The sequence below is a fragment of the Cucumis melo genome, chromosome 3, assembly GCF_025177605.1.
Source record: "Cucumis melo cultivar AY chromosome 3, USDA_Cmelo_AY_1.0, whole genome shotgun sequence".
NCBI lineage: Eukaryota > Viridiplantae > Streptophyta > Magnoliopsida > Cucurbitales > Cucurbitaceae > Cucumis > Cucumis melo.
In genome coordinates, this window is record NC_066859.1 from 29,452,636 (window position 1) to 29,480,310 (window position 27,675).

Consider the following 27,675-nt stretch of genomic DNA (forward strand, 5'->3'; position numbering starts at 1 on the left):
AGACGTTTGTGAAGGGATAACATGGTCGATTGAAGTTAGTGTTATTATTTGTTTTTTTTCTTTTTTCTTTTTTCTTTTTTGAGATTAGTGTTCAAATCTCTACCCCACGTCTGTTATTATACTCCAAAAGGAGGGAAAAACAAACAAACAGACATATACACCCCACATTTGCTCAACACCCATTTGAAGTGTGTTTGACATAACTACCTGGGTTTGATTTTAAGAATGCAACGTTGGGTTGCAAACATTTGAGAGTCCAACATCCATTGAGTGCAAGTAAAAATTACTTTACTGTAATAGGATAGTCAAGACTTTGTTTGATAACCATTTAGTTTTGATTTTTCGTTTTTTTTTTTTAAATTAAGGCTATAAACCGTAATTTCACCTCTAAATTTCTTGATTTGACCGAGCGGAACTATGAAACCTAAAAAAATAGATTTTAAATTCTGTTTTTTGTTTAGGTTTGTTAGGAATTCAACTCTTTGTATTTATTTAAGAAATTAGAGTAAATTTCTAAATGTAAACTGTGATGTGCAACTTTAAAAGAGAACAACTTCTTTCGAATTAACTACAATTCTAACCCATGCCATCTAAATCACAGCTTTCACAAATCCCTTTTGTTCAACATGGTGGCTTATTATCTGATTCAGGGAGTGCTCTTGGGCGATTTCAGTTTGATAAGATGCGAAAGTCCTGCAATTACATGAAGCCGACTACTAGGAATACCCGTCTTTGCTAGCGCCTTGCCGTGTTTGTCCAGCAACACAAAGCAAGGAACATATCTAATGTCATAATGAAGAAGCTGCATAAAGATGAAAGCAAGATCATCAGGAGCAGTGGTACCCCAGAATTCAACCAAACGGGAAATATTTCAGTTTATACATTCAATTTCCAAGAAAAATAATAACAGAACTATCAAAATGAATGTTTAAAAAGGTTGAGATGAGATTACGAATCATAGGTTAATCCTATGTAAGCTTTTAATGGGCAGGGCAATATGTGGATTTGCAGAATAATTCTGGGATAATTTACTATTCAACTTTTTGTACAAGTAAAAACATATCATATGCTTGATATACAGACTAATTTGCTTCATTATTAAGGTTTCATAGTTGCATACAGCATTTTCTATCAGATGTGCATTGATTCAAACTGCAATATATCAAGTTAATACCACTAATTCTATACCATAAATTAATCTTACTAAATTATGGCTGAAGAATACTTAATCGACTCATCTGAAAACGATAAACCATTGATAATATATTCACCAAAAACGTAATTTTTAGAATTAACTAGAATTCCTAAAGCCACGGTTGACATATAAATGTGAGGTAAGAGGAGAGTTGAACACCTCAGGCAGCCATTTATCGTTCTCCGCATCTGCCATCACAATATTAAGCCAATCTGAATTCCTTGCTTCTATCTCCATAACAATATTAAGCAAGGAATTGCAAAGGAGACATTTGGGCGAGTAAAACTCGATCACGGTGGCTTCTTTCCCACTGGCTAATGCTGCTGCCAATGCTCTATTTTCTGCTTCCCCCTGCTCTTCAGGAGTTAACATCTTTCTAGACTGAGATATCTTATTTCCACCAGTTAAGGGGTTGAATTGCAATGGCTTAAAAGTCATCCATGGAGGCGATGATTTTGAAACTTTATTTACAAAATTGAAAGCAAAGCCACCCACATTTTGCAACGATTTGAACAACCAAGGACCCTCAAACGAACAGTCTGAACGGTTTTTCGAGTCTACGTCCCATGGCCATTTGAAGCAAAATAAAGGCTGTTTGGGTGTTGAACCCATTATATTCTTTAACTTTTCCTCTTTCCTTCTAATCTAAAAGTAAAAACTATCACTTTACCCCTGCAAATGAAAATACAAAACATAAAGAACTGCAATATCTAACAAAAAAGAAAGTTTGTGCAATAAAAGTCTGATTATATTAAATTTAATCCCGAATCTTTGATGGTTACATCGATACAGTCTCTGCAGACTTAAAAGTTTCAAATCAATCACTAAATAGTGTTTTCCCTATATTCATGAATGTCTAGGTAACTTATACCCAATTCGACTATTTTTCATAATACAATAAACTTACCCTCTGATATTTGGATGTCAAAACAGGATTATCCTATACAGGTTTTTTTAGTTAATAACGGAACTTTCATTGAGAAGAAAATGAAAAAAATACAAAGGTAGCACCAAAAAAGTAAAAGGGGTAACATTATTGAATTTTTAAGTTTGACAGTGTTTAGTCTCTACCAAATAATGACAGAGCATGCCATAGCAGACATGTGACATAATGAACTTGAGAGCTTGATAGAATAAAGTGGCACGAGCAAAGTACAATGCAAAAAATCTTTTTGTAGGCTTATCCACTTTCATTATCCTTTTGCCTGTTATATCAAAGTTAACTGCAAATATCTAAAACTCGCCACACTTGAGCCAGTTAAATGAATTCAAGTTCATATCCAAGCCAAGTTTGGGGTGATTCGTAAACCTACTCTTGTAAGTTTAAAATTACTCTCAAATATATTAACAAATTTAATGTTTATTTTAAACGATTAACCACATATTTCATCGTGATTCTAAACATTACTGCCGGAGTGTTTGGTCTATCAACTTCATAGGTCGATGTCAAATAACCCTGCTCCGTCACTTTAACAGTGTTCAGTGTTCACTGTTGTAATTTTGCACATTTATTAAGAAACTTTATTTTGTCATCTTCCCCTCCATAATATTTTCAACTCCAACTAAACAAGTCTTACACACATTTCTAACCACAATAATAACTCCGTACTTAAAACCCAACTTGGATCCCCAAATAACTCCTAACTATTTTAAAATTCCTCCAAACATGACCATAAACAAGGGATTACCACTGAACGTCGCTATAAATTCCATTGTTCAATAAATTGAAGTGATTAACTTGAATTTTAATTAAAGAATTCCAGTGGGCTTAGAATTCTAAACCCAATAACATCTAATACCTAATGACAAAAAAAAAAAATCAAAGGGAAACAAAGAAAAACCTAATACCTCGTTGAGCTTCCAGAAGCTGGGTACTCAGAAATGGTGAGTGAGAGGCCGACAGGAGTTCAAGATGCTTCGCCTACAATAGAAGGAAAACTAGCTCACAGAAATTTCACACATTGAGAAAAGAGATGCAACTTCGAATTCCTTTGGGTAATACGTAGGAACCAAAGAGAAGGATGTGAAAATGGCAACAGCTAAAAAAGCAAGGCGAGCTCTGGAGATGGCTTTTCTGCCTCCATTCTCCTTTCTTTCTCTTTTCTTCTCTTTTTTTTTTTTTTTTTTTTCCCTGAGTTAGTTTTTTCTTTCGGTTTCTGGAAAAACGTGTTTAGTGAGCCGATGGTCGAGTTGGGAATTCGGCTTCATTTTCTATTGTTTGGGCCAAGTTATTGGGCCTTAATTTTGCGTGTGTTTAAAACTTGTGTGGGCCTAAGTACTATAAGCCCACTTATAGAAATTTGGCTGTGGGTGTGGACTAGAACTATACTTATGGTAGGAACAAAACTTATAACAAAGATTTATTTATTACCTATTAGTAGTAAATAGTTTTTCAATTTGAAATGATATAATAGCATTGTGCATGTAACAAACGATTAATTAATGATTGGTGTTCAATATTAAGAATACTAACACATGAAACTTACGCACCGGCTCATATTGGCCCTCTCCGACTAACCGGCACTTTAGTTCTATTGGTTTGTTACTTCATGCACTGGGCTTTTGCTTTGAATTAATCTTCAAATTCCACCCATCAGGCCGACATGTCGGTCCCAGTCTCTAATTACTACTACAACTACTGCAAAGAGATAAGGCTTTTGGACGTTCCAATGCAATGAACCGGTGATTGGTGAAGAAGGCATTTTGGTTGGGGTGGACCAAGTGGAAGCCTTATTACTTGCTCGCGCTGGGAGGAGGATAAATGACTACGACTGTAACGTTGGGCATTTGAAGTTCGTGGCATTGCCATCGCCATGGTAAGTCATTCTATTAAAACTCATTACCAAAAGTCACACGTTTTCTTTCTTTTTCATATGGAAATAAACGGTGATGAAGTTTGAATAATATAGTATTTTATAGGCTAGTGATGGTTTTGGCTACTAATAAGAAACGTTGTCATTTTCTAATGCTAAACAACTATAGTATTCTTTTCCAAAGATATTTTTGGTTGTCTTATAATAATCTATGGATGTGGATTCTATAGTACTATATGCCCATATTCTTAATAATTATTAGATGAAATTAGGGAGAAAATGACTTGTATTCACAATATTTCGACTTTAATTTCATTCTACACGAGTGTAATGGGATGAATCATAAGTTAGTTGGATAGATTATCTCCAATACGAGAGATGTGTATAGTTGTAATTGAACATGATATTCTGTTTTATAACGTATAAATGATGATTCTGTTTAAAGAAAACGAATATGAATTTCAAAATTAAAAACCTTCAAAATTGTTATTATATGGATTTTCTTTTCTTTTTCCCTTATTTCAAAAGTCAGAATGTTTTTTTTTTTTTTTTGAGGTTTAGTATTAAATATAAATTTTTATTTTGTATCAAAAGGATCATTGATTTTAATAATATTTAAAAATCGTATTAGACATAAATTTTTTGAAGTTTAAAAAATAAGTAGATATAAATATTAAAAGTTTGATCGAATTTTTATTTTTATTTTTATTTTGGGTATGATAAGCTATTACTAATTGTTGTAAGGTGAATATAAAAGTCTTAATAAAATATCTTTGAATCTATATAAAGTACGAACTGAATTTTATTTGTATGATTCATTATTGGGAGAGGAGAATAAAATACATAGCTTACGGAGGATTAATGTTCCCTTCCCATTGTTTGAAGTGCTTAAGGGGGGATTAATGAAATCTTCTCGACTAATTAATTAAAAGATACCCAAATCAATTCAGACCAGATTTTCTCATTAAATGTTTTTTTGAAAACTTTAGTTACTCATAATTAATTTAATCACATCTCTAATATCTAAAAGCACAGAAAAGCTACATTGGGGCCAGGAAGCATGTGCCCCCACTGCCTTCTGTAGGTATACGTTTTAATATTTTACCACATAGATTTAAGATTGTATAAGTTGTTTAATATATTTACAAAATAGTTTTAAAAAACTCTATGAATTTTTAGTCAAATTTAATAATATATAATATAACTATCAAATACACAATAAAAAAAATTAAATTTTTAATCTCGCAACAGTGGACGTTGTTTAAGTCATTGGCAATCCTCAAATTCAAATTTTTTAATACACAATTTTATACACTTTTTTTAGTTTTATAAAACTTGTCTTGATTTTTTAAGACATCGAAAAGAAACTAAAATTTTTAAATATAAATAAATAAATAAATAAATATTGTATCCTTAATTTTTAAACATCATACAGTTATCAAATACAATATTCATCTATACATAAAAATCAAATTTTACATTTAAAGTTTAGATAATTACAAACTATAAGTTGGAATAATGCTAAGTTTGCTTTGACATTTAAAACTCACATTTGATTTCTCTAATATATTTATAAGATACCTCTAATTTACTGTCTTAACGAGTAAGTAACTTTCTTGGAACTAAAATTCCATAATACGGTAAGAAAATAGATTGCATCAATGAATTAGATTATCTATTAAATTTCTAATTACATGTTAGCATTAGTATATTTTAACTAGCACAAAATTTATCAATGAAAGTTGAGTTTCAGTGTAATTCAATCTTTTTTGGTTGAACTCAAGAAAACAAATAAATGATCATTTAAGATTAAAATTCAATATGTATGGTACCAAACTACTTTAATTTAATACCAACAAAAGTTTAAGAACATAAATAAACAAATTCGACCTCATTACTTCTCAATATACAAATGAATAAATAAAGTATTTGAATTTATTCTGCATATACAGCACTATATCTCGTATCTCAATTAAAATCTGCAATCCAAACAGAAGGAATCTCTCTCCTTCTCCCCCACCATTTGCGATTAAAATAAAGATTATTCTTGAAATTATAAAGGGAAGGAAAGTTCGTAACACATTCATTCTGTATCTTTCATTCATGTGTGTGTTTTTAAAATGAATTCCACACATGGAATACAGAGATATGACAGTTGAAGCAAATTGGTTGAAGTTGACGACCTTATCTTATATATAACAACAAGACCGACCTTCAAATCATACATAATCTAATTCCATCCAAACGTGCTTTTATAAATAATAATATCATACCCAAAAAGAAAAGGGCAGTTGGAAATTAGAATATGCCAAGCCATGCCAGGCTGTAATGCCACGTTGGATTTTCTTTTTTTCTTTAATGAATCATTATATTAACAAGAGATTTAATAATACAACTTTCTATGGGCCAAAAAGAAAAAGAAAAAGAGAAAGAAAGAAGGGGACAGACAGATAGGAGTCTGGCATTTCAGTTAGTGAAACTCCGGATTTTCCATAAACGTCGTCGTCATGTATTCTCTCACCTCCCTCGCTATTACATCCCTCATTGCATCCCAAAACCCCGCCGGAAAACTCTCGACCAGCCGTTCATCCACCGCCGTCGTCCTAACGCCGCCGATTCCCGGCGGCGCTAGAGTCAACGCGGTCAATGGATCGTCCTCCAGAGGTACGGACACGGAGAGCTTCAAATCACTAGCAATGTTCACGGCATTGTTATTATTATTATTGCTACCATGACACTCAGGGGTAATTCCGTCCATTACTAATTGTTGCTGCTGTTGTTCCCTCGCCCGTCGTTTTAGCGTCGAGTTCCAGTGATTCTTAACGGCATTATCGGTCCGACCGGGAAGCAACCGAGCAATAGTGGCCCACCGGTTCCCAAACCGGGCATGAGCCGCTAAAATCGTCTCATCCTCCGTGGGAGAAAATGGGCGATGCTCAACATTCGGACTCAACTGGTTACACCATCTAAGCCGGCACGATTTTCCAGACCGGCCTTTAATGTAACGGCTAATCAACGACCAATTTCTCGCTCCATAACGATCCACAAGCTGAGTTAAAATCCGATCCTCCTCCGCACTCCATGGCCCTTTAATTTTTTCCGGGCGTCGCAATCCCTTGCCGGAGAAGGAAGAATCAGATGACGTGGAATCGGAGGAGGAGGAATTAGAAGACGAACTTCTCATCATTGTAATTTAACTGCAAATTGAAACAGAAATGGGAAAAAAAGAGAAAAGGCCGGGGTATAATTATGTGGGGGAGTGTGATAAAGAGGAGTGAGAGATGGATGAGAGAATTAGTTAATGGGGTTTGTTTGTTTTTATATAGGAGGAGAAAAAAAGTGAGGGGGTAGAGAGAGAAGGTGCATGAATGTGATTGGGGCGTTCAATCCAATGGTGGGAGTCGGGAGGGGGAGCTTCCAGGAAACTGGGTTGTGTAAAGTAGGTGGGGAGTACGTACTAGATCTATGTACCCTCTTTCTCTTCTTTTTAGCTTTTTAAATTATATATTTCTGTGAACCAATTTGCCGCAGTGTGATTCTGCTTTGTCCGGATTTGTTTTCTTTTTTTCAATTTTCGGTTTTGCCCCTATACTGTTCCTGGGGAACGGAAGTTTCATTTCTAGTTTCAGACATGAACAACATGTACCTATATTCATAGTGGGTAGTTTTCGGATTATCATTGTTATTTTCCACATAATTTTGATTAAAATATCATTTTTTTTCTCTCACTTTATATTATATTTTATTTTGATACTTGTATTTTTTTCGAGTTTACGCTTTCTAAGTTAAATAATAATAATTATTATAGTTTTATGTAAGAAAAGAAACTCTATGAATTCCTTTCATTAATAAATAAGATGGTATTAGAGACTAAATTATTGGAAAAAAAAATATAATACTAAAGGAATTGCATTAGCTTGTTTTTAGACTTTTTTAAAGCATTTATATTAAAATTAGACAATTAAGAAGTATAATGGTGAATATATTCAAAAGAAACATATACATTCATCAATCTTAACACCTTTTTCTCAATAATTCCATGTATAAATTTAATATTTGAAATTGAATTTTATTCAAATCAGATGAATAATAATAATTATAATAACTATATAGAGTATATGTTAAATGAAAAAAAAAATCTTTTTCTTTTTCTTTTTTTGGTAAAATTTTAATAGGAGGATTATAGCTTAAATTTTAGATTTTATATTAAATTTAACTTCTTCCTTTTTAACTTAAACTTTGGTGATTTAAAATCATATTAGAACAAAAGTGGTCTAACAAAAAAGAATTTGATCTCGATATGTTTTAATTATTTTTTCTTTAAGAATGCAATTACCTGAAACAGTGTTTGAGAAATAATTTGAATTAAAATAATTAAGTAATGATTTGATTATAAAGTAAAGATTAAATGCAGCTAATCCTGTTTTAGTGTTTCAACAATGAATTTACCAGATTCCTCTAGGAGTTCAGCTAATAATCATGTTCTTCTTTTCTTCTTTTTTATTTCTCGCTCTCTCTATTTCGACTACATGAATTGTGTTCGTTATATGTTTGAATTTTGTGTTATTCTCAATGATGGAATATCTCAGATGTGTACTCGCAAGAATAGAAAGAAAAGATAGAGAGTACAATAAGAAAGGGTTGAGAAATTCTTGTTTCCTTTCTTCTCTTTTTTTTTTTTTTTTCTTATTTTATAAAATAAAAAAAATAAAAACAATAAAAAAGGATGACAATAAAAACAAAACTAAATCTTCTGCCTGATTCTATGCATCTCTATCTCCCATTTATTTTCATTCCACCAACAATTATTGCAAAAAGAATATACTTCTCATTTATTTATTTTTTTCAATATATTATTAAAATTTTCTAAATTTACAATGACTAATTCGAATTAATTCTATATATTTTTAGTGTACCAATTAAAATAAATAAATAAATGTTAATTTTCATTTTTATAAATAATGAAAAAAAAAGAATGAGATAGCATTATATGAAAATATCCACAAGGCTAGTTTACTCATGAATAAACAAAAGTCATATATTAATATGAAGTCTCGTTATAACCCCATAGGTTAACGTTGTAAAGGAAGAAAAACAATGTATATTATTTTCCTTACAATCGATACAATATCTTAACTAACATGACTACACAAATTTTCATTCCATAATTAAAGGTATGATATTTTCTTATTAGAAAAAGTAACTGTAATGCATGGATAGAATCTTAAGATTCCTTATAGTTATGAATTATAAATTTATATCTTTTCTAACTTTTGGCTTCGGTTGAACCTAATCTACATAGTTTATAATTAGAATTTAGTATTTATGATCCAATAAAAATTCTTACACTAATTTAAAACAATTTACGAAGAATTTATCACACGATAGAGATTATTTATACAATTTGATCAAATTATAATTATTTTTCTTTAAGAAAGGTTAGTGATATATAAGTAAATTGATTTTCACCAACTGGTTTAAACTTTTGGGATATACTATAATTTAGGGAGTCGTGTGTTCGAGTTCCTAATTGTATCTTTTGTTAGATTGATAATTTTAATTTAGAATTGGCTATCGCTGTCGACATGGATGTTTTGTTATAACTATATGATGTTGTCGTAAATTAAAAAGAACGAAATTTATAATTTAATAGAAAATTTCAAAAAATAGATAATATTTTGAATATTTTAGAACAAGAATATAATGAGAAAGGGAGATGATAAGTGAAGGGTACTACTACTAGGTAGAGAAAGTTTAATAGGGGTAAGAGTGGAAATTGAACGATCTCGGAAGATAAGGAAGATAATAATAAAATCATTCCCCTCACGCAGAATGAGTGGCGCTTATCGGTGGCGTTTAGGACATGACAGTACAGCTAGAGCTGTTTAACACAAAACATTAACGTTTTTTTTTTTTTATTCAAATAAACCCTAATTTGGGCCCTCCATCTTTGACTAATTTCTCTCCCATTTTTCACATTTTACAGCTGTAAATTTTCCAACTTATCTTCATCAATACCTTGCTTACACAGTTAACAACCACATTCTTAATGTTAAGCTTAAAAAACTTATCCTACCTCCAAAACACCTTACGTATAAACTTAGCTTCAACAACTTTATTACTTTTACCGAATTTTTATATTCTCAAATTTATAATAATTTAGTCTATAATATAAAAATTTTCTTGAGCCTCTAATTTTATTATTGATTTATTTATGTGAGAAAAATTATTAAATTTTCATTATTACAATTATGAAAATACAAATGCTAAATTGATTAAAGTATAGACTAAATTGTTATAAATAAAAATGACAAAATGATATGTGGCCCAATTTTTATTTCAAGTGGACATTTACTTCATCATTTCAGGGCACTAATTTAAACGATAAGAAGTTAAAAACAATGACTGCAAATACCAAGATGATATGAAAAACAGGAACAAAAAGTAAATATAATACCAACGAAACTGGTTTTATTATATCATCAATAATTTGTTATGATTTCTGTGGACTATTTTGCTATTACTGTCCCGAAGAGATATTCGCACTTAGAGAGGGTAAATTACCGAAATAGAAAATAAACAAAACAAGCTTTATAATAATAATAATCATTAGATTATAAACATGATTAATTAAATAAAGCGAGTAATTTAAAAAATATAATATATATATATATATATATATATATTGGCTGAACATTTTCCACGCCAGATGGACCCACGCCAGGCTGGAAAGGAATCTCACGTGAATCGAGTTGAATCTCTTTGACCTTTTGAGCCTAATCCAACAGACTACAAATCTCCATTTCCCACTCCCTTACGGTGTGGCGTAAATCTTACATGCCTCAGAGTTCCCTCATTTTAAAGATCGTGTCATTCACGCTCTTAAGGATCGCACGTGCGCCATTTCTTCCGTCTGTAATTTGGACGGACCTGATTACATCAACGGTGCAACCGTGGCAGTACTCGCAGTCCACTGGAGCGTGATTCGAGTTTCGCGAGGCAGTTGAGCGGTTAACATTATATAAAAAATAATATAATCCAGCTGGCATCTTACTGTAGCACACCGACTTGTGGGTGTCCCCCTCTATTACTGCTTTTTTTCTGACGTGGAATCTTATATTTCCTATAGACCGTGTGATTTTTTTTTCTTCTCGAGATTATTTGACACATATTTGACCTTAATTATAAAGTTAATTTTTTGCTTGATTTTTTTAAATTCATAATTAATTATTAAACTTCAAGTTGTTAAATTTGACCTAAACCTAGTTTAGGTGATTCATGAAATAATGTAATTTATAGATTTATTAGTTATTTGAAAATAATTCTATATTGGAATGCAAGCTATATGAATGGACCTTTTAAACTATATGAATTGGATATAGTTTATATGATTTGTAGATTTCTAGTCTTGTAATATTTATATTTGAGAACTAATTTTTTTTTTTGCTTTTATAAATAATGATGGGGCTAAGCATATTTGTGTAAAAGTATAGGAAATATTTACATTTGGAAAATTTGTGAATCAAAAATTAAAATAATTTTGAAAAGATGAATTTTAATTTAAAAATGTGTTGAACTAGATCCAAGTATTAAAAATAGTTAGACAACTTGTACATTTATTGGAAGGTGTCTTTTCAATTATTCTCAAATTTTAATATTTGTGAGGATAAAGGGAAAATAATATTTTTTATAAATTATAAATTAAATATCTATTTAAATATACCGAAATTTTATTCATAGATTTAAGATATTTGCAAAACATTACAGTTTACACCCCTTTTTTTAGAAAAATAAGAAAACATCGAAGAACTCATCCTCTTTACCGGAAACTTCTCGCCGTTTTCTATAACAACAGAGTCATATAATGCCCAAAAGGCCAAAACACATGGGCGAGCAAAAAAATCAAAATTAGATGACCAAACTTTATCAAAGAGAACATATAAATTTAATAGGGAAAAAAAAAAAAAACTAATGTTAACTTAGGAATCTAAAGCTTAACGTGGTTGACAATGACCCTCTAAATATTTCTATCGTAGTGTTTTTGTTTACTTCAAACATACTCCATCATGATTTTGCAACCAAAAAACTTCATTGTATATGTATATGATCACTCCCTTCCAATTGATTTAACTACTGTCCTTCGCATATATTTCCACGTTAATATGATATTATCTTATTTAACAATTTACTGGGTTTGGTATTCGGACCGGTATGCGGGTTTGATCTTTCTACCCATTTCTCTCTCTTCTAGGTCCAGTTTATTCTTGGGATGCTATATTTTTTACGAATCTTGTGCTTTTCTTTATCTTATTGTCTCTAATATTGTTTAAGGTTGGTTAGGTTTTATTTCGTCCAAAATTATCTATAACAAGTTCTTAATATAAAAATGTACATGGGAACTTTTGTTTTTGTTTTCTTTTTTACGTTTAAATTTGTTTCATGTATTGCATTTTATGAATATACTAATCATAATTATTAAAAATTCTAACCAACCATCAATAAAGTACAGGAAGGAAGTTATATTTTACATGAACTCAATTATGAAATCTTATACTTTATTATTTATTGGCGCTCGAATCTCTTCGTTGTTGTGAGTGCTCGGTAGTCTTGACCTTTAACTTGATTCTTCTTGATATGATCTTGATATTCTTCGAGTTGACTAGTGTAAAAGATCCTTTTTCGTTGATGTGGTGTCAAGTTTACTGCCTTAAGATGCTTAAATTAATTAGTACAAAAATTACTAATTTAACTACAAACAAAAGAATAAAAAAAAAAAAGTAAGGACAAGTTTCTTTCTCTAAAGAATATTTTATTATTATTATTATTATTATTATTATTATTTGGAGTGCTCAAACAAAACTACTTATAAGTAATCTCTAAAGTCTAATCTTCTCCCTAACACTCTCCATTAACTAATTATGTGTTTATTGATAGTTATTTTGAATTCAACTTGAATCCTCAAAATGTCTATCAAATCCTTAAAACTACTTTTAATTGTTATTAGAACCATCCTCGTGTGTCTTTCTTAATGTTCTGTTTCTTTTTCTTCTCATGGTCTTTATTTATATATATATTACAACTAGTTTTGACATCAATTAAAAGTGTTCATCTTTATAAAATTTGATATTATTGTTGTTTGGTATTTGATAATTGACATTTGTATTTGATGGAGCATTTAAAACGACGTGGCATCAATTGAAGAGGTCAAAACTTGGATGATTGAAATGAGAGAAACAAAAAAGAGAAAGAAATGCGCGCTGGATATGTCCCCCACCAACCCAAGCCACGGTCGGCCCCGCCCTTCTTTGCATGCCCTAGTAAAAAACTAGAGGTATCACACAATTTTATTTTGTCCACATCTTTGTGAGTCAAACATCTTAGTTAAATGGATTCCATTTTGTATATACATATTATTTAGTTTGTCATCTTCTTTGCTACCTATTTATTGGTCGGTAACAATATTTTAGATTAAATTACTAGTTTCATGTCTAAACTTGTGTCTCAATAATCCTTTTCCTAACTTTTATTTTTATTTCATAAGTTATGAATTTCTTAAAATATCAAATAGATTCTAAATAATTCACCTCTTAATTTTGTAACTATCAATAAACTTTTAATACATCGAACTGATTTTTAGTTAACAAATTGTTGTTGTGACTCCTAGTTCATTCAAAACTTTTCATTGTGTTTGTTTGATTCATTAATTTTAAAAAAACATCAAATAAGCTAAAGGTCCAAAATTAAAAGTTCAATGAGAGAGGAAATTGAAAGTTCATAAATTTAATATATATCTTTTAAAGTGTTCATAGTTATCAGCAGATTTTGTATGAACTTGACCTTTATGACTCGTTTTTTCCTAGTCTTGTTTCTTCTTTCATGTGACTTATGCAATACGTCGTGCGTAGTGTCGAGTTTATCACACTTTGTCAATTACCTAATTAGTAAGGAAATGTATAGTTTAACTAAGCATAAAAGAAGGTCGAGGCTCCCATTAGGAGAATGAAGATTACTTGTTTCATTTTTGGGGTCATTAAACGAGATTATTTGTAGTGCCCTTCCTTCTTCGGATAGTTGTTTGTGAATGCGTATAATTATGGTGATGCATATCAAGATTATTTTTTGTACTCAAGAGTATAGGGTGTTAGATTAACCGAAGCTTGGTTATTTCTTAATTAATATATAATACTTATTTATAAGTTGGTCCAATCCTGAGACTCTGGTTTTTTCTTTTGGAGTCGCGTTTTGAAGGTTTTTTAGGGTCGTTATGTTTACAATGCCTCCTATTGGTTACCTTTAGGCCGACTTCAACCTGTCCATAGTTCATAGGCTTTGAGCCTTATCTTGAACAACCTAATAAAATATGAAATGTATATCATTTAATCACGTAATTATAAGCCTAATTAAGAAAACATTTATGTTGGTTAAATTGCTTAATTTTATATTTAACTAACTTTTACGATTCACCGGTCTAATTATTGACAAGTCAAAAAGATTCGTGTAGAGATTGAAAAAGAAAAGTGACTTTATTTTTTCAAAGAAAAGAAATAAATAAATAGCTGTAAAATTTAGGGCAAAGGCTACATCTTTTTTTTCCCTCGATCGTTGACAGTTGACGGTGGGTGCTTTGCTTGTACGGATGGATATTTTGCTCTTTTTGGACCGACTTGACTTTTTGAAGCTTTTAATTAACTCCATCGCATGCCAACAAAAATGGATAACGCCACAGTTGGTTTTTGTTTTCTAATTTCTCCCACTCCCATTTTCCTTTCTTCCAATTACTCTGCCGTTGCTCCGTCCCTTTCCTTTCACATCTTCCCAACCTGATTGCCAAATCCTTCTTCCATGTTTTCTATAAACTACTATTTTATTTTATGTATTTCCAGAGTTTTTGTATGCAAAGACTCCTTCTAGAGACATGACCAATATCAACGCCGACCATAAGTTGAACGAAGTTGGTTTTTTATAAAACCGTCCTCTAATCAACTATACCCGATTTAGTAAATGTTTAAATCGACTTTGGCATAGATGATTAAGGGTCAGTCAGTCGATTTTTGTCGAGAGTTGGGTTGTTTAACACTTAGAAATACTTTTTGAAAATTCTCCAATTGAAGCTTTTTGAAAACAACCCCGACCAATCCCTCTTGTTCTCTGACCGTAGTCGATCATCTCGATTTTTCAGTCTATCATGTTCACCCCTACTCAATATTCAAGATTGTTTGAAATTGAAATTGCATTTTGTTTATTTCACTCACGTCCAAAAATACCATTTTGTTTGTAGTCGCGAGGACTTGGTGCCGAGAGTTTGAGAGTTTTTGTATGAAAGACTCTCCATGGGCATCCCAATATTAGGGGTGTTCATCAGTGAATTGGAGTTTTTTTTTTTACAAAACCACCATCGAATCGACTATAGCCGATTTAGTAAATGTTCAAATCGACCTCAACGTCAACATTGATGAGTAAGGGTTAGTCGCTTAACACTTAGAATTATTTTTTGGAAATTTTCGGTTTGAAATTTTTTTAAATCGATTACTCTCGTTTTCCGACAACCAACTTCAATTTGGTCGTGATCGGTCAACTCAGTTTTTCAGTCTATCATGCTCAACCCTATCCAATATTCAAAATTGTTTGAAATTGAAATAGCATTTTGCTTATTTCACTCAAGTCCAAAAACATCATTTTGTCTTCGGTCGTGAGGACCGTGCTGAAACAAATTCTTGTTTCTTTTTCTCCCTCCTTATCTCATACAATTGCAATTTTTTCTTTCGTTTGAATTTTGCCACTTGCCTTTTTTCTTTAGGTCTCACTTCTTTCTCCCGTAATTTCTTTCTCTATCTTCTTCTTAATATACAAAAATATATAATTCAAAAGGAATGGAAATACATTTCCTAATAAATACCAAATATGTAAGGACCAATAATTTGGTTTGTTTTCATATATAAAGATGCATTTGATGTTTTTTTAGTTCATGTTCATGTTACATTGATGAAGATTTATGAGCCTCTAATTGAAGGTGTACTAATCATTTAATTTGTTCAAGTTGGCAATGTATATATATATATATATATATATATATATGTATGTATGAATCAAAATCATTGTTTATTGAACCAACGTGCAATGTTGATAAATGTAGTCGAAAGTCTATTTTGTATAGGTAGCTGTCATTTTCAAGCATTAATTATATCCAACCTTATAAACAATAACATGCAATTAAAATGTCAAAATTCTCTTGAGCCCTACAGCCTACCGAAACCCTATCATCTTCATTGATGAGATTCGACTCCCTTTTAAGATTCTTTTTTTTCCCTTTCCATTTTATGTCTACAACTTCGTTACTTGTGTTGTGTTCATTATCTTTCAAATAAAAATAAAACAGATCATGTTTATGGATTTTGAAAATGCGTATTTTAAGCATAGTCTCTCTCAAATTATTTATTCTGGATAGCTTTTTTTATAAAATATCTTTGTCAATTACTTTAGAAGTATCGATAAAAAACATGTTCATTGCACGTGAAATTTATAGTTTTGTACATTATAATAAAGATTGCATATATTATGTTCGGATCACGTTAAATTTGAGAATATGAAATGTAAATTTATATAAAGTGTAATAGATTAGGTAAAATAACAAAGAAATTAATAGGTGAAATTTCAAATATATTAAGAAAATTTTCTTAAATTTGAATGTAATAACTATTTTTTCTATATATATATATATAAATTTTTCTTCCACAATTAATTTAGAGGCAATAGACCCAAAATTAACCCAGAAGTTTCATTCGTTTCATTCACGATAGAAGTATAAAATTTGACTTTGTATTTAAGATTATCTTTTCTTCTTCTCTTTTAGTTAAATAATTTTTGTAATTTTTAGTGATAACGTAATTCCTCACAGCACCATAATAATTTAGTATTTAAAATCAGTTATAAAATTTTTAGAATCAAATGTAATGATTAATATTTTTATTTTTAAAAAATGAGTGCCAAATTAAATTCGTGCTAATGCCTTAATAACACACCTAATCACTTATATTTATTTATGGAAGATTGCCACTAAATAAATTTTGTTATACTTAAAAGTTAAAAATAAAATATTGTACAAATAAAACGAAAATAATATTATTGAATGATGTAATTAATCAACAAAATTGTACTCGCATTACGAGAAAAAAAAATTTACTATCACTCATATATATTATTTCACATTAAAGAGGAAACGAGGAAAGAATATTAAAAATAAAGAAAGAAGCCTAACACCTAACCCTGACATTATTTCATTTCTTTTTCTCCTACTCATTTTATGTTGGGATAGTTGCAAATATAGCAATTATATTCAAAATAATAAAGTGTATAGCAACATTTTAAAAAAATTGTAAGTACAGCAAAATCGGTCAAAATCTATCAATGATAAAAGTATATCACTAATAGATCATGTAGCAAATGTTGGTCTGTCACTAATAAACTATAAGAATCTATTACTGATAGACTTTACTATATTTGTAATTTTTTAAAAATATTGCTACATATTTAATAATTATTATAAAAATTGCTACCTTATATAATTACCCTTTTATTTTTTTATCGATACCATTCTAATTGGATAATTATAATATGTAGCAATTTTTAGAATAATTATTAAGTATGTAGCAATATTTTAAAAAAAATTGCAAATATAGCAAAATCTATTAGTGATACACTTCTATCGTTGATAGACTCTTATAGTTTATCGGTGATAGACCAACATTTGCTACATGGTCTATCGATGATAGACTCTTATCATTGATAGATTTTAACAGATTTTGCTATATTAGCAATTTTTTTAAAATGTTGTCATATCCTTAATTATTTTGAATATAATTGCTACATTTGCAACTATCCCGTTATAATTTGAACCAACATTTTAAGCCTTTATCAAGAAAAACTTCAGCCCACAATTGCTGCTAGTTCTCAGGCCACAGCCCATTAATCTAGAGAACGCATAATACAAACTGGCTATAAAAACATTCCCGCTCCTTTCGAATTCCCTCCCTCCGCTACTTGCATTCTCACTGCCAATCTCAGGTTCTCTAACTTTCTTTCTATCTATTATTCTTGATTTAGGAAAGAATCTTGACGTGCTTTTGCCGCGCTCTTGCATTTTCTTCCTTTCATTTCCTTCATTGTTCTTTATTTTATTGCTTGTTTCGATGTTTGGCTTTAATTTCTTAGGGAAATGGTTTTGACTGTTTCCAGTCGCATTATCAATGCCGCGCTTGGATCCTCATTGATCTCGATGACGATAGTTCGAGGTTTTATTATTGAAGATTGAGTGTGAAAATCGGATCTCTCTGTATGCATCTATCTTTTGCGTCTTCATCTCTACGTAGTATCTAATTCTTTTTGCTTGATCTTACGTGTTTCTTAACCATGAAGTTCGATTTGGTTTGATATCAAATTTGACTTATCTGTAACTGGAATTACTTCTGTGTTCAGTTTCTAAATTTAATTAGTCTATAAATTTTTTGAAAGGAATCGACGACGATAGTTTGAGGTCATATTCTTGAAGATTGACTGTGAAGCGTCACGGAATCGGATCTCTCTGTATGTATCTATCGTTTGCGTCTTCAACTTTACGTGTTATCAAATTCTTTTTGCTTGGTCTTATGGATTTCTTAATCATGAACTTCGATTTGATTTGATCTCAAATTTGACTTATCTGTTACTTCTGCGTTCGGTTTCTGAAATTAATTAGTATACAAATTTCTTGAAAGTAATCAATGACGATATTTCGAGGTTATATTCTTGAAGATTGGTTGTGAAGTGTCGCATCTCTCGAGTACGTATAGATCCTTTTCCTCTTTTCTTTGTGCTCAATCAAATTCTTTCTGTTTGATCTTGTGTTTTTCTTGATCGTGAACTTCAATTTGATCTGGTTTCAAATTTGGCTTTTCTGCAACTGGAATTACTTTAGCTCTCCGTTATTTTAATTTAGTATTCAACTTACATGAAGGAACCAATGATATGATTGTTCGAGGCTGTAGTCTTGAAGATTGATTTTCAAATGTCACAAAATCGATCTCTCTTTATGTATTGATCTCTTTTTATATTTTCTCTACGTTCAATCAAATTCTTTTTGCTTGCTCTCGTGTATTTCTTGATCGTGAACTTGAATTTGATCTGATTTCAAATTTGGCTTTTCTGAAACTAGAATTACTTTTGCTCTCCGTTTCTGAATTTAGTATTGAACTCACATGAAAGGCACCGATGACGATTGCTGGAGGTTTTCTAGAAGATTGATTTTGAAATATCACAAAATCGATCTCTCTTTACGCACTGCTATTTTCGTATTTTCTCTGCATTCAATCAAATTATTTTGCTTCATCTTGCGTATTTTTTATCATGAATTTCAATTTGATCTGATTTCAAATTAACTTCTCTGTAATTGGAATTACTTCTGCGTACGTTCCGTTTCTGAATCGTTGTGTCCGCGAATCGATATTTTTCGGGTTTTCTTTTTTGCTCATAGAAGCCAGAAGGAAAGAGGTCATTGTTAAGATTCAGCTTGTTCTTGCTTCTAACTAACTCCTTCAAAATCATTTCGATTTCTATGGGTTTCCACATCTTAATCCATGAATCTCCTGAAAAGTTACGCATGCGGACTCAGATTGTTCACAAGTGTAAAATTGTCCATAATAGAATTCATTCACCACTATTTGCGAAAATACAAATCCTGTGTTTATATTCCTTTAACATCTCAATATCAAGAGACGCTTTCCATCATCAATCAACTGAAGCATCAAAGCTTCTTATTTCGAATTCTGCTCTCACCAAACCTCTAATTTGTGGCAGCCGTCGAATAGGATTCCAATTCTAATATCTGGTCGCTCACAGTTAGATGCTAAGTTGTTTTTCATTCGTTTTTTATCAAGTTTTTGAAATTATATCTGAATTCACCTCTTCTTGTATCGCCTACTAATCAGGTTGGATTTTGCATGATTGTCAACCCTCCGGCAAGGTATGTTTCCTAGACTAATAATGCCAAGTCTAACAAATTATACAGATTTTTAAAAAATTATAATTAAGGTTATAAAAATGAGATTTAAAAGAAAAAAGTTCCAACGAGATTTCGTGGTATACTTGGACTGGTCAAGAACTTTGCAAAAGGAGGCGGTTAAATTTGATGGAAATCATGGCTTTTTGAATACCTACCATGAATGCAATTCCTTCATATATATCAAATTTTTGCGGGTAAGGGATACCTAAACTTTCATTTTTTCTATTATCCTTTTTAATTCGTGTTTAATAGGTTATTGATTGTATTAGACATCTTTCAAAATTGATCTACTTAAATTTGAATTTATTTTGTGTTTTAAGGGTTCATAAACTTCTAATTTGAACACATTCACATTCATAGTTTTTTTAAAAAAAATCATTAAATAGGGTCAATAGCTGATAATAAAAACAAACTTGAGCCTGAACCTAAATCTATAAATGACGTTGATGACCAAATGATTCTCTGTTTTTTTTTTTTTTTTTTCCTTTTGAAAACAAGTTTGTTCTTTGGTTATACTTTAAATTTGAATGTTCTGGTTTTCCCTTCAATTTGTTAAAGAAAAGTCGAAAACGGTTTTTTATTTATGAAAGCTGAGGATAGCCTTGGTCCCTAGCTTGGTGGGCTAGGTGCACGTTGGTTTAATGACTAACTCGTGATATTTTTTTATTTATTATATAGTTAGCTAAATAAATGTTTTAGTTGTAGAACGACTTATAAGTTTCTTTAACTTAATCCTATTGTTTAGAAAGTTTAATATCGTTCCTTACGTCTTAATGTTTTTAAAAATTAGTCCTCACTTTTGGTGGATACTAAAATTGGGTAAGACATTTATATGAGCATAGAACTTGTGAATCGACAAAAATTTAGAGGATAAAAATAGAAGGATTTCAAGTTTTGTTCTCTTAAATAACATTTTCTTCACTTTTTTCCCTTTCAACTCATCAAGTATTATATCATCGTAAGTTAAAGAACGAACATTTGATAAAATCATTCCAAACCGAAGTTGCAACAGAAATTTCGTAATTAATTTGCAAGGTGAATTACAATTTACGAACTGCTCGCGGAAATTTTAATAATTGGAAGTACTAAATTTCAGACCAAAGTTGGGAAGAAGAGCAATGAAAGAAAATTGTGGATATTGGAGCTGAATTTACATTCTATTAACAAAATGAATAGTCCAAAAAATGTCAAATGTTCGAGTCACTAACCCACATGTTCATCTAAAAACAATAAAGAGAGTATAACAATGGTAATTAGTTATCTGATACCAAAGGTGACAAACAGTAGGATAAACATATGTAGGACTACTGGAAAAGTTTCTTCCGCCTAACCTCGAATAAAAACTCCGTCAAATGTACAGGTGAACACTCCGTGATGATGGGATGGTTCGATTATTTGCTACTCGGAAAAATGACCAACAATCTGAGCTTCCGATCTTAGTGCTTCCAATATACTATCAACCCACCTGCATATCAATTGAAGTTTCTCTATACTCAGTATTCATTACATTTGAACTGGAAAGATCATTTTAAAATAATTAAAGAAACTCAATTGGTAGAAGTTGGGTTGGGTTTTAAAAAAAAGGGAAAATCGCATAGTTCGTTTTCATAGGTTCACTAAAAGTAACCATAACCAATTATTACTTTTTGAAAAAACATGTTTTTCTATTATGATGCTATTATATATACATATATTTATTTTTATTTAATTTTATTTTATGATTTCTTCATGGATGACTTATTCTCCAACAAGTTCTTAGAACATTTTAGACTTTGAAAAAATTGTTAGGTGAAAATTATTAAATCAATTTTTAAATCTTAATGTTTTGCTAAATTTTAAGGCAAACAAAATTAAACAATCCAAAGTAACCCAAAAGAGTATATATTTGGTATTTTAGGATAATAATCAAGTGTATACTAATATTTTAAAAAGATTGTAAATATAACAAAGTTTTTCGACGATAATTGAACAAATAGGCTCTTACGATTTAACCGTGATAGACTAATATTTGCAATATAGTAAGCTATGACAGATTTTGCTATACTTATAATTTTTTAAAAACGTTTCAACATATGCTAATACTTTGAATCCAATTGTTATATATTTGCAACTATTTCATTTAAAAAATGCTTAAACTCAACCCACAAAAACCCCATCAAATATGCGCATCAGCTAGAAGATGGTTAACTTAAAAGTATGGATAAACTCACCCTTCCAAGCCAGGATTCTTGGGGTAGTAAACGTTTTTCAATCCTAACCTATTTGCTGCTGCTGCAGTTGTTTCCCCAATACACGCAAGCGACTTATCCCACTCCTTTGGATCTGGAATAAGATTGACCCATGCGCTATCGCGACAGAATTATGAAAATGGAACAAACAAATTAATATTACAAATTCCCTCTCACCTGGGGGAGAACTAATTTAATCAAAGCAGTACAAGCAATTTAAACTGCTGCTTACCGAACTGCCGAAGGAGAAGCCACGGTGACAACAGGCAATGAACGTGCTTGCTCATGAATGGTTTGATCAACGTAATCGACAGGTGCCTGAAAGGTACATCAGTAGTTATGATGCCTAAAAACTCAACTAAAAGAATGGTGCAGGAATATAAGGCATTATGATTCAGGATTCCTATGGAAAGAAGATGTGCTAGACTATAAGCATCATGCACTTCCACTCGATGCGCATTTGATTTAATTTTTTTATTTCTTTTTTTATTATTATTATTTAGGTGTTTAGTTCACAATTTCCCGGTAAATTTCTCCTTCTCAACTCCAGTTTACATGCTATCATTCTTATCACAACAAATTATCTAAGTATTGGTGCAAATATAGAGGGAATCAGTAATGGCTTTTTCTAGTATACCATGCCAATACTTAGATAATTAGCTGTAATATGAATGATAGCATGTATACTGGAGTAAAGATCAAGTGAATGAATACGCCTCTAAAAATTGCACGGACTGAATCAGTGTGCTTCACCTTTAAATTTTTAGTCAAAATATACAAAAGGGACGTGAATACTTTACCGTGGTGTAGGTGTTGAGCCTCGTGACCTCAAATCCACGATTTGAAAGACATTCCTCTGTAGTGATGGCAAAAATGGATACCGAGATTACTTTTTTTGAAGCCATTACTTATTGTCCGTAATAATAGATGGAACACTGAAACCAAATCAGTATAATGGCGCTACAATGTGACTGACAAATACTAGAACTTCAAAAAAAAAATTAGAAAAGAAGTTACTAACAGAGAAAATAACTAGTTCAAGTTTGCCACTGTCTTACTTGTAAACAGATCATTTGATATTAGAATTTAGAGGTGTTCTGGCCACTGACTTGGCTATTGTAATATGTGGTTTGGTTATTAGGGTCTGTGACCGATAGTAGTATGATTATAATAATTTGTGTTTGAAGAATAGAGTATTTTAGGCTAGGTAGAAAATAGTAAAGATGTAATAAAGAGAAAATAAATAGGAAATAATAAACAGAATGAACTATAATAGCACACCCAACGTACTTAAAGTTGGGAGCCCAAACACCAACCTTAAGAGTCTCAGCTACAAACTAAATCAGATGCACAAAAGAAAACATAAATTTTATTCAAAATATTCACCTTACCGATACAAGCCTAAGTCTAATTTCGAGCACCACTATCTCCCACTTTAAAAGTACTTCAATTATATAACTTCCTCTTCCTTAGATTTCATTAGAACAAAAGTTCCGTATTATTTAAATGACTAAAACATAAATAACTAGGCTGTTATCCACCCTAACTATTTTACGTGAACTAAAAGTACAAAGAAGTCTACTTTATTTGAAAGGAATGCGATTATAACTTCTTTATTCATCTAATTTGAGATATTTTGAAATTTCACCTTTGAAAATTAGGTTAATCGTTCCAGGTAAAATTAGACTTATCACAAAGAGTGGCTAATCAAGTAAACCAATTACAATTTTATAAACACGCCAGCAAGCAACAATTTAGTAAGCAGTATTTCCAGTTCGATTTAGTAGCATGAAAAAACAATAAAAAATGAAAACAAATAAAAATTTGTTGCTACCACATTATCTAATGGGAAATAGCTCTCAGAGTGAAAGGAGAAAACATACCAATATCATTGCTAGCCTTAGTAGATGCAGGATATAAGACACTGCACTTTGTATTTCCTAACTTTGGAAGCTCCGAAGCCAAGACCTTGCCTATTGCTGAAATAGATAAATGGAGAAAAAGAACTAATTCAAATAATTATGATGTGTATGACAACCAAGCATCTCTGCTGAAGGATTCTTATTCTAATAAAACCCAAACGTATACACAAACAAATATTAATAAGAAATCGCCTTATCCTCTCTTTTTCTATAATAAAAAACAAAGACAAACAAAAAATCTACTGTGAAGTTACAAAGACCTTACAAATTGTGATTGTTCAACAACAAGCATAACAGAGTGAATCTACCAGCACAATTAGTATCTAATACATTTGAGATATTTCTTTGGAGAGCTTTGATTTTATAGTTCTTGCATTCCATTTCCATTCTACTACAGTATCTTTTTGGAGAGCTTTTCGGCATATTATTTGGTTCAAGAAATAAGTAAATGATATAGCTAAAATTGTTAATAAAATCATGAAAAAATGCAATCCAGAAATGTGATTTTGACATGCATCATACCTTTTGAGGGTGCAAATGCCACTTCAAGTAGTTTTGATGATTGCAACACTTCCTCAAAAATGTTAGCTGTACCAGCTCCCACAACACCTATTCTAACTTTTGGCATTCCAGCGGCCCTAAGAAACAAAACAATGTGAAGGTATCACTCAAAGATGACCTAAAGCAGCTTTAGTGTGATGTGAAAGTATTGATCAATCTTGAGTTTGTCTTTCTGTCATTCACAGTGGATCATGATTATGTATAACCAACCATGCAAATTAGTACCAACAGCAAGAATGTGATGACCAGTAATAAAATAAAATTCAGTTATACATTTTGACACATTTGACCAACAATACATTCAAATTAAATGATAGGCTCATGTACCATACAGCCATACAAGTTGAACAAAAAAGGTTCCAACAACACACTCAATGTTGTAAAATATGATTTATCTGATGGTACAAGCATGTCATTGTATATCATCAAATGGTAATATTGTGTTTTCATAGGCTGTATCACCTGTAACATGAAACAAACCATCCAGTAACAAAAGGATTCTCAAGAGCTAGACCAACGAGTATGATGAATATAAATTTCTAAAAGTGCTAGCATCCTATACAAGGAAAACAAGTTTTACACAACTTCAAAGCTTGTGAAGTTCTTGGAAACTAACAACTGTCAGGAAAAAACAAAAGAAATCGACATGAAATTGAGTGACATACAAGAATGGTGAGAGTCTAGTGAATTAGTTCTAAACCTTACTTCCATGCCTCTAGGAACACCAAGCCAGCTTCAGGGGAAGTTATGACAATCCAGTCAAATACAGTATCTGTTAACCAAAGAAGAATAAATTGTAAACAGTTGTGTCTAAACAGTATTTCAAATGTTCTTTGCTACATAGAAAATCCCAAATATTATTCCTGTTGATTAGAAGGCATCAGAAACACATCCTGCAACATTTATGTGGGCATGCATTTGATATGGAGAGAATCATTTCAAGAAGACCGGCCAGATCTTTGAGTACAAGGAGAGAAAACCATCCGTGAAGAACGTACCACTAAGTACGGACTGTAGCCTATTCAAATCAGGTCCTTGTCTGTGTTGAATGAGGGGAAGTTCCAAACAGTTTATTCCGTGTCTTGCCTGTGATCAATATCAGGAATATCAACACAGTCTAAATTTATATTGATTTCACACATCACTGGTAGCTCGCTCATCCATGCAAAAATATGAAGGCCAACTACTTTTGCTTTCCCATTATTTTACCTTCATAACAGGTCCATTAAGAATAGGCAATCGAATCAAGGATTTTTTTTTTCTTGTTTAGTTTCTTTAAAGGTAATCGAGGAGAGAAGCATTGATATACATGTAACCTTGTGCTTATGTCAAAAATATTTATCCGTTGGTGGATGATAATGGACAAAAGTTCAAGATAAAACATAATGGCTATTCCCCATACTAAACCGTACTTATTCTTGATTAACACAGAAGATCGGTTTTCTGGATGAAACACTGTGACCACTCAGCAATTAACTGGATTCCATCCAAATACACCACCAATTCAAGCAATAACCATCTCGAAGTATAATATGCATCTTGGAAAAGGAGGAGTATATATGCATTTTCTCGACTGGATAAACAGTACTAATATATTTCACATCAATGCTTCCTAAAGACCAATTGAGTAGCTATTACGAATAAGCTTTATCAGAGAAAATAAATGAGATTAACTAGTAGTTTACCACCACATGCAGCTCTAGAATGAATCGACATAGTTCTGAGAATATACCTAAGTACTGAAATTGAACCGAGACTATTTTCGAGTATAAATCAGCTTGTGTGATTTTAGATGCCTTCTTATCTATCAACTGATGATAGAAGATATTTAATTATTGGAAACAGAAACAATATCGGCGCTTAACAGCCATTACAGTTCCACTTTATCTCAGCGGCAAGAAAAGTCCACTGAAGTGCGCATTCCTTGTCTACTCGGAAAACGACCATAACAAGAACATTCCAGGGAGTAGTAAAGGTAGTAAGAGGCTCAAAACGACAATTTCGAAAAGATCTGGAAATTTAGTAAGAATTTGAGAAGGCAAAAATTAATCAAAATGCTCGAACAAACAACATTTAGTCAAACGCCAAGAGCTACAAATCGCTGCACCATGAGATTGCCTTACCAGAATGAGAATCAAACATGCGAACAAGAACAAAGCAAAAAAAAAAAAAAAAGCTCGAGGAATCAAAAGCTAAATCAACAATCTGAACAAAACATCATCAGATTACAAAATCAATAGAAAGAAAGAGAGAGAGCACGCAAGAAATTACCAGAGCATTAACGAGCTTCCCATTCTTGCCGCGCTCTCTGGTAACCACTACTTTCGGCGCCGAAATTGACATAGACGTGATCGAAGAAGAAGAAGAAGAAATCCAAGCAGAGGACGAACAAGCAAGAGTTCTACGGGGAAGTAAGATTCGCCGGTAAAATTGCAGACAAGGCGAAGGAACAACAACTGAAGGCGGATGAGAGAAAGAAGAGAGAGAAACTGAAGCCATGGGGAAACGTGTTGAGCAGAGATGAAAAACTGAAGAGGGCCAAAGCCAGATGTTAACATAATAAAACGCATGACCCAAAACTAACAGATCCTAATTATGCTTACTATTTAAAGGTTGAGTTTGGCTGCCACGTTGCGTCTTATCATTCGTCGACAGGTTTCCCTTTATCGTAATTGTGATACGGAGAACCACACCCAATTCCCGCCATCGAATTAAGGCTAATTTCGAACGATTGAGAGAGTGGGCGGGCGGGAATTTCATTAAGAAAAGGAGCTCGTGATTATTAATTATTATGATTTTTTAAAAAAATTAAAATTATGAAGATTGTCGGTTGCTTTATGATTTGCGTCCTAATTGCCCGGCCGAACCATAGGATGCAGTGCGTCCCGTAATTGGAACACATGCCAGCTCAGATTCTTAAAGT

General features: G+C 31.6%; 3 protein-coding genes and 1 long non-coding RNA gene across 4 annotated transcripts; 1 reads left to right on the forward strand and 3 right to left on the reverse strand.

The window, feature by feature from the left end:
• Positions 1-462: 462 nt before the first annotated feature.
• LOC103487919 (uncharacterized) lies at positions 463-3,375 on the reverse strand. Its single transcript, XM_008446426.3, has 3 exons — positions 3,044-3,375; positions 1,355-1,867; positions 463-802 (listed from the first exon to the last, which is right to left on the reverse strand). Exons 2-3 carry the CDS (start codon positions 1,805-1,807, stop codon positions 647-649), a joined length of 609 nt encoding a protein of 202 aa, XP_008444648.1. The 5' UTR covers positions 1,808-1,867; positions 3,044-3,375; the 3' UTR covers positions 463-646.
• A 3,097-nt stretch (positions 3,376-6,472) lies between these two features.
• On the reverse strand, positions 6,473-7,579 carry LOC103487918 (transcription factor MYB44-like). The gene has a single exon (XM_008446425.2). It carries the CDS (start codon positions 7,193-7,195, stop codon positions 6,479-6,481), a length of 717 nt encoding a protein of 238 aa, XP_008444647.1. The 5' UTR covers positions 7,196-7,579; the 3' UTR covers positions 6,473-6,478.
• A 10,464-nt stretch (positions 7,580-18,043) lies between these two features.
• Positions 18,044-21,041, forward strand: LOC103487915 (uncharacterized). The gene is made up of 4 exons (XR_537355.3): positions 18,044-18,069; positions 18,217-18,337; positions 18,517-18,823; positions 19,968-21,041. It is a non-coding gene; the product is annotated as an uncharacterized LOC103487915 (long non-coding RNA).
• A 138-nt stretch (positions 21,042-21,179) lies between these two features.
• On the reverse strand, positions 21,180-27,327 carry LOC103487917 (uroporphyrinogen-III synthase, chloroplastic). Its single transcript, XM_008446424.3, has 9 exons — positions 27,024-27,327; positions 25,751-25,838; positions 25,458-25,524; positions 24,714-24,829; positions 24,153-24,248; positions 23,070-23,125; positions 22,502-22,587; positions 22,252-22,386; positions 21,180-21,506 (listed from the first exon to the last, which is right to left on the reverse strand). The coding sequence occupies exons 1-9, from the start codon at positions 27,249-27,251 to the stop codon at positions 21,440-21,442; spliced, it is 939 nt and encodes a 312-aa protein (XP_008444646.1). The 5' UTR covers positions 27,252-27,327; the 3' UTR covers positions 21,180-21,439.
• Positions 27,328-27,675: the final 348 nt, after the last annotated feature.

Coding starts and splice junctions, on each gene's coding strand:
- LOC103487919 (XM_008446426.3), bottom strand. CDS start 1,807: ATGGGTTCAACACCCAAACAGCCTTTATTTTGCTTCAAATGGCCATGG. Junction 803..1,354: donor ACGATAAATGGCTGCCTGAG/GTGTTCAACTCT, acceptor ATCTTTATGCAG/CTTCTTCATTATGACATTAG.
- LOC103487918 (XM_008446425.2), bottom strand. CDS start 7,195: ATGATGAGAAGTTCGTCTTCTAATTCCTCCTCCTCCGATTCCACGTCA.
- LOC103487917 (XM_008446424.3), bottom strand. CDS start 27,251: ATGGCTTCAGTTTCTCTCTCTTCTTTCTCTCATCCGCCTTCAGTTGTT. Junction 24,249..24,713: donor GGCATTTGCACCCTCAAAAG/GTATGATGCATG, acceptor TATCTATTTCAG/CAATAGGCAAGGTCTTGGCT. Junction 22,387..22,501: donor GCTTCTCCTTCGGCAGTTCG/GTAAGCAGCAGT, acceptor CTGTCGCGATAG/CGCATGGGTCAATCTTATTC.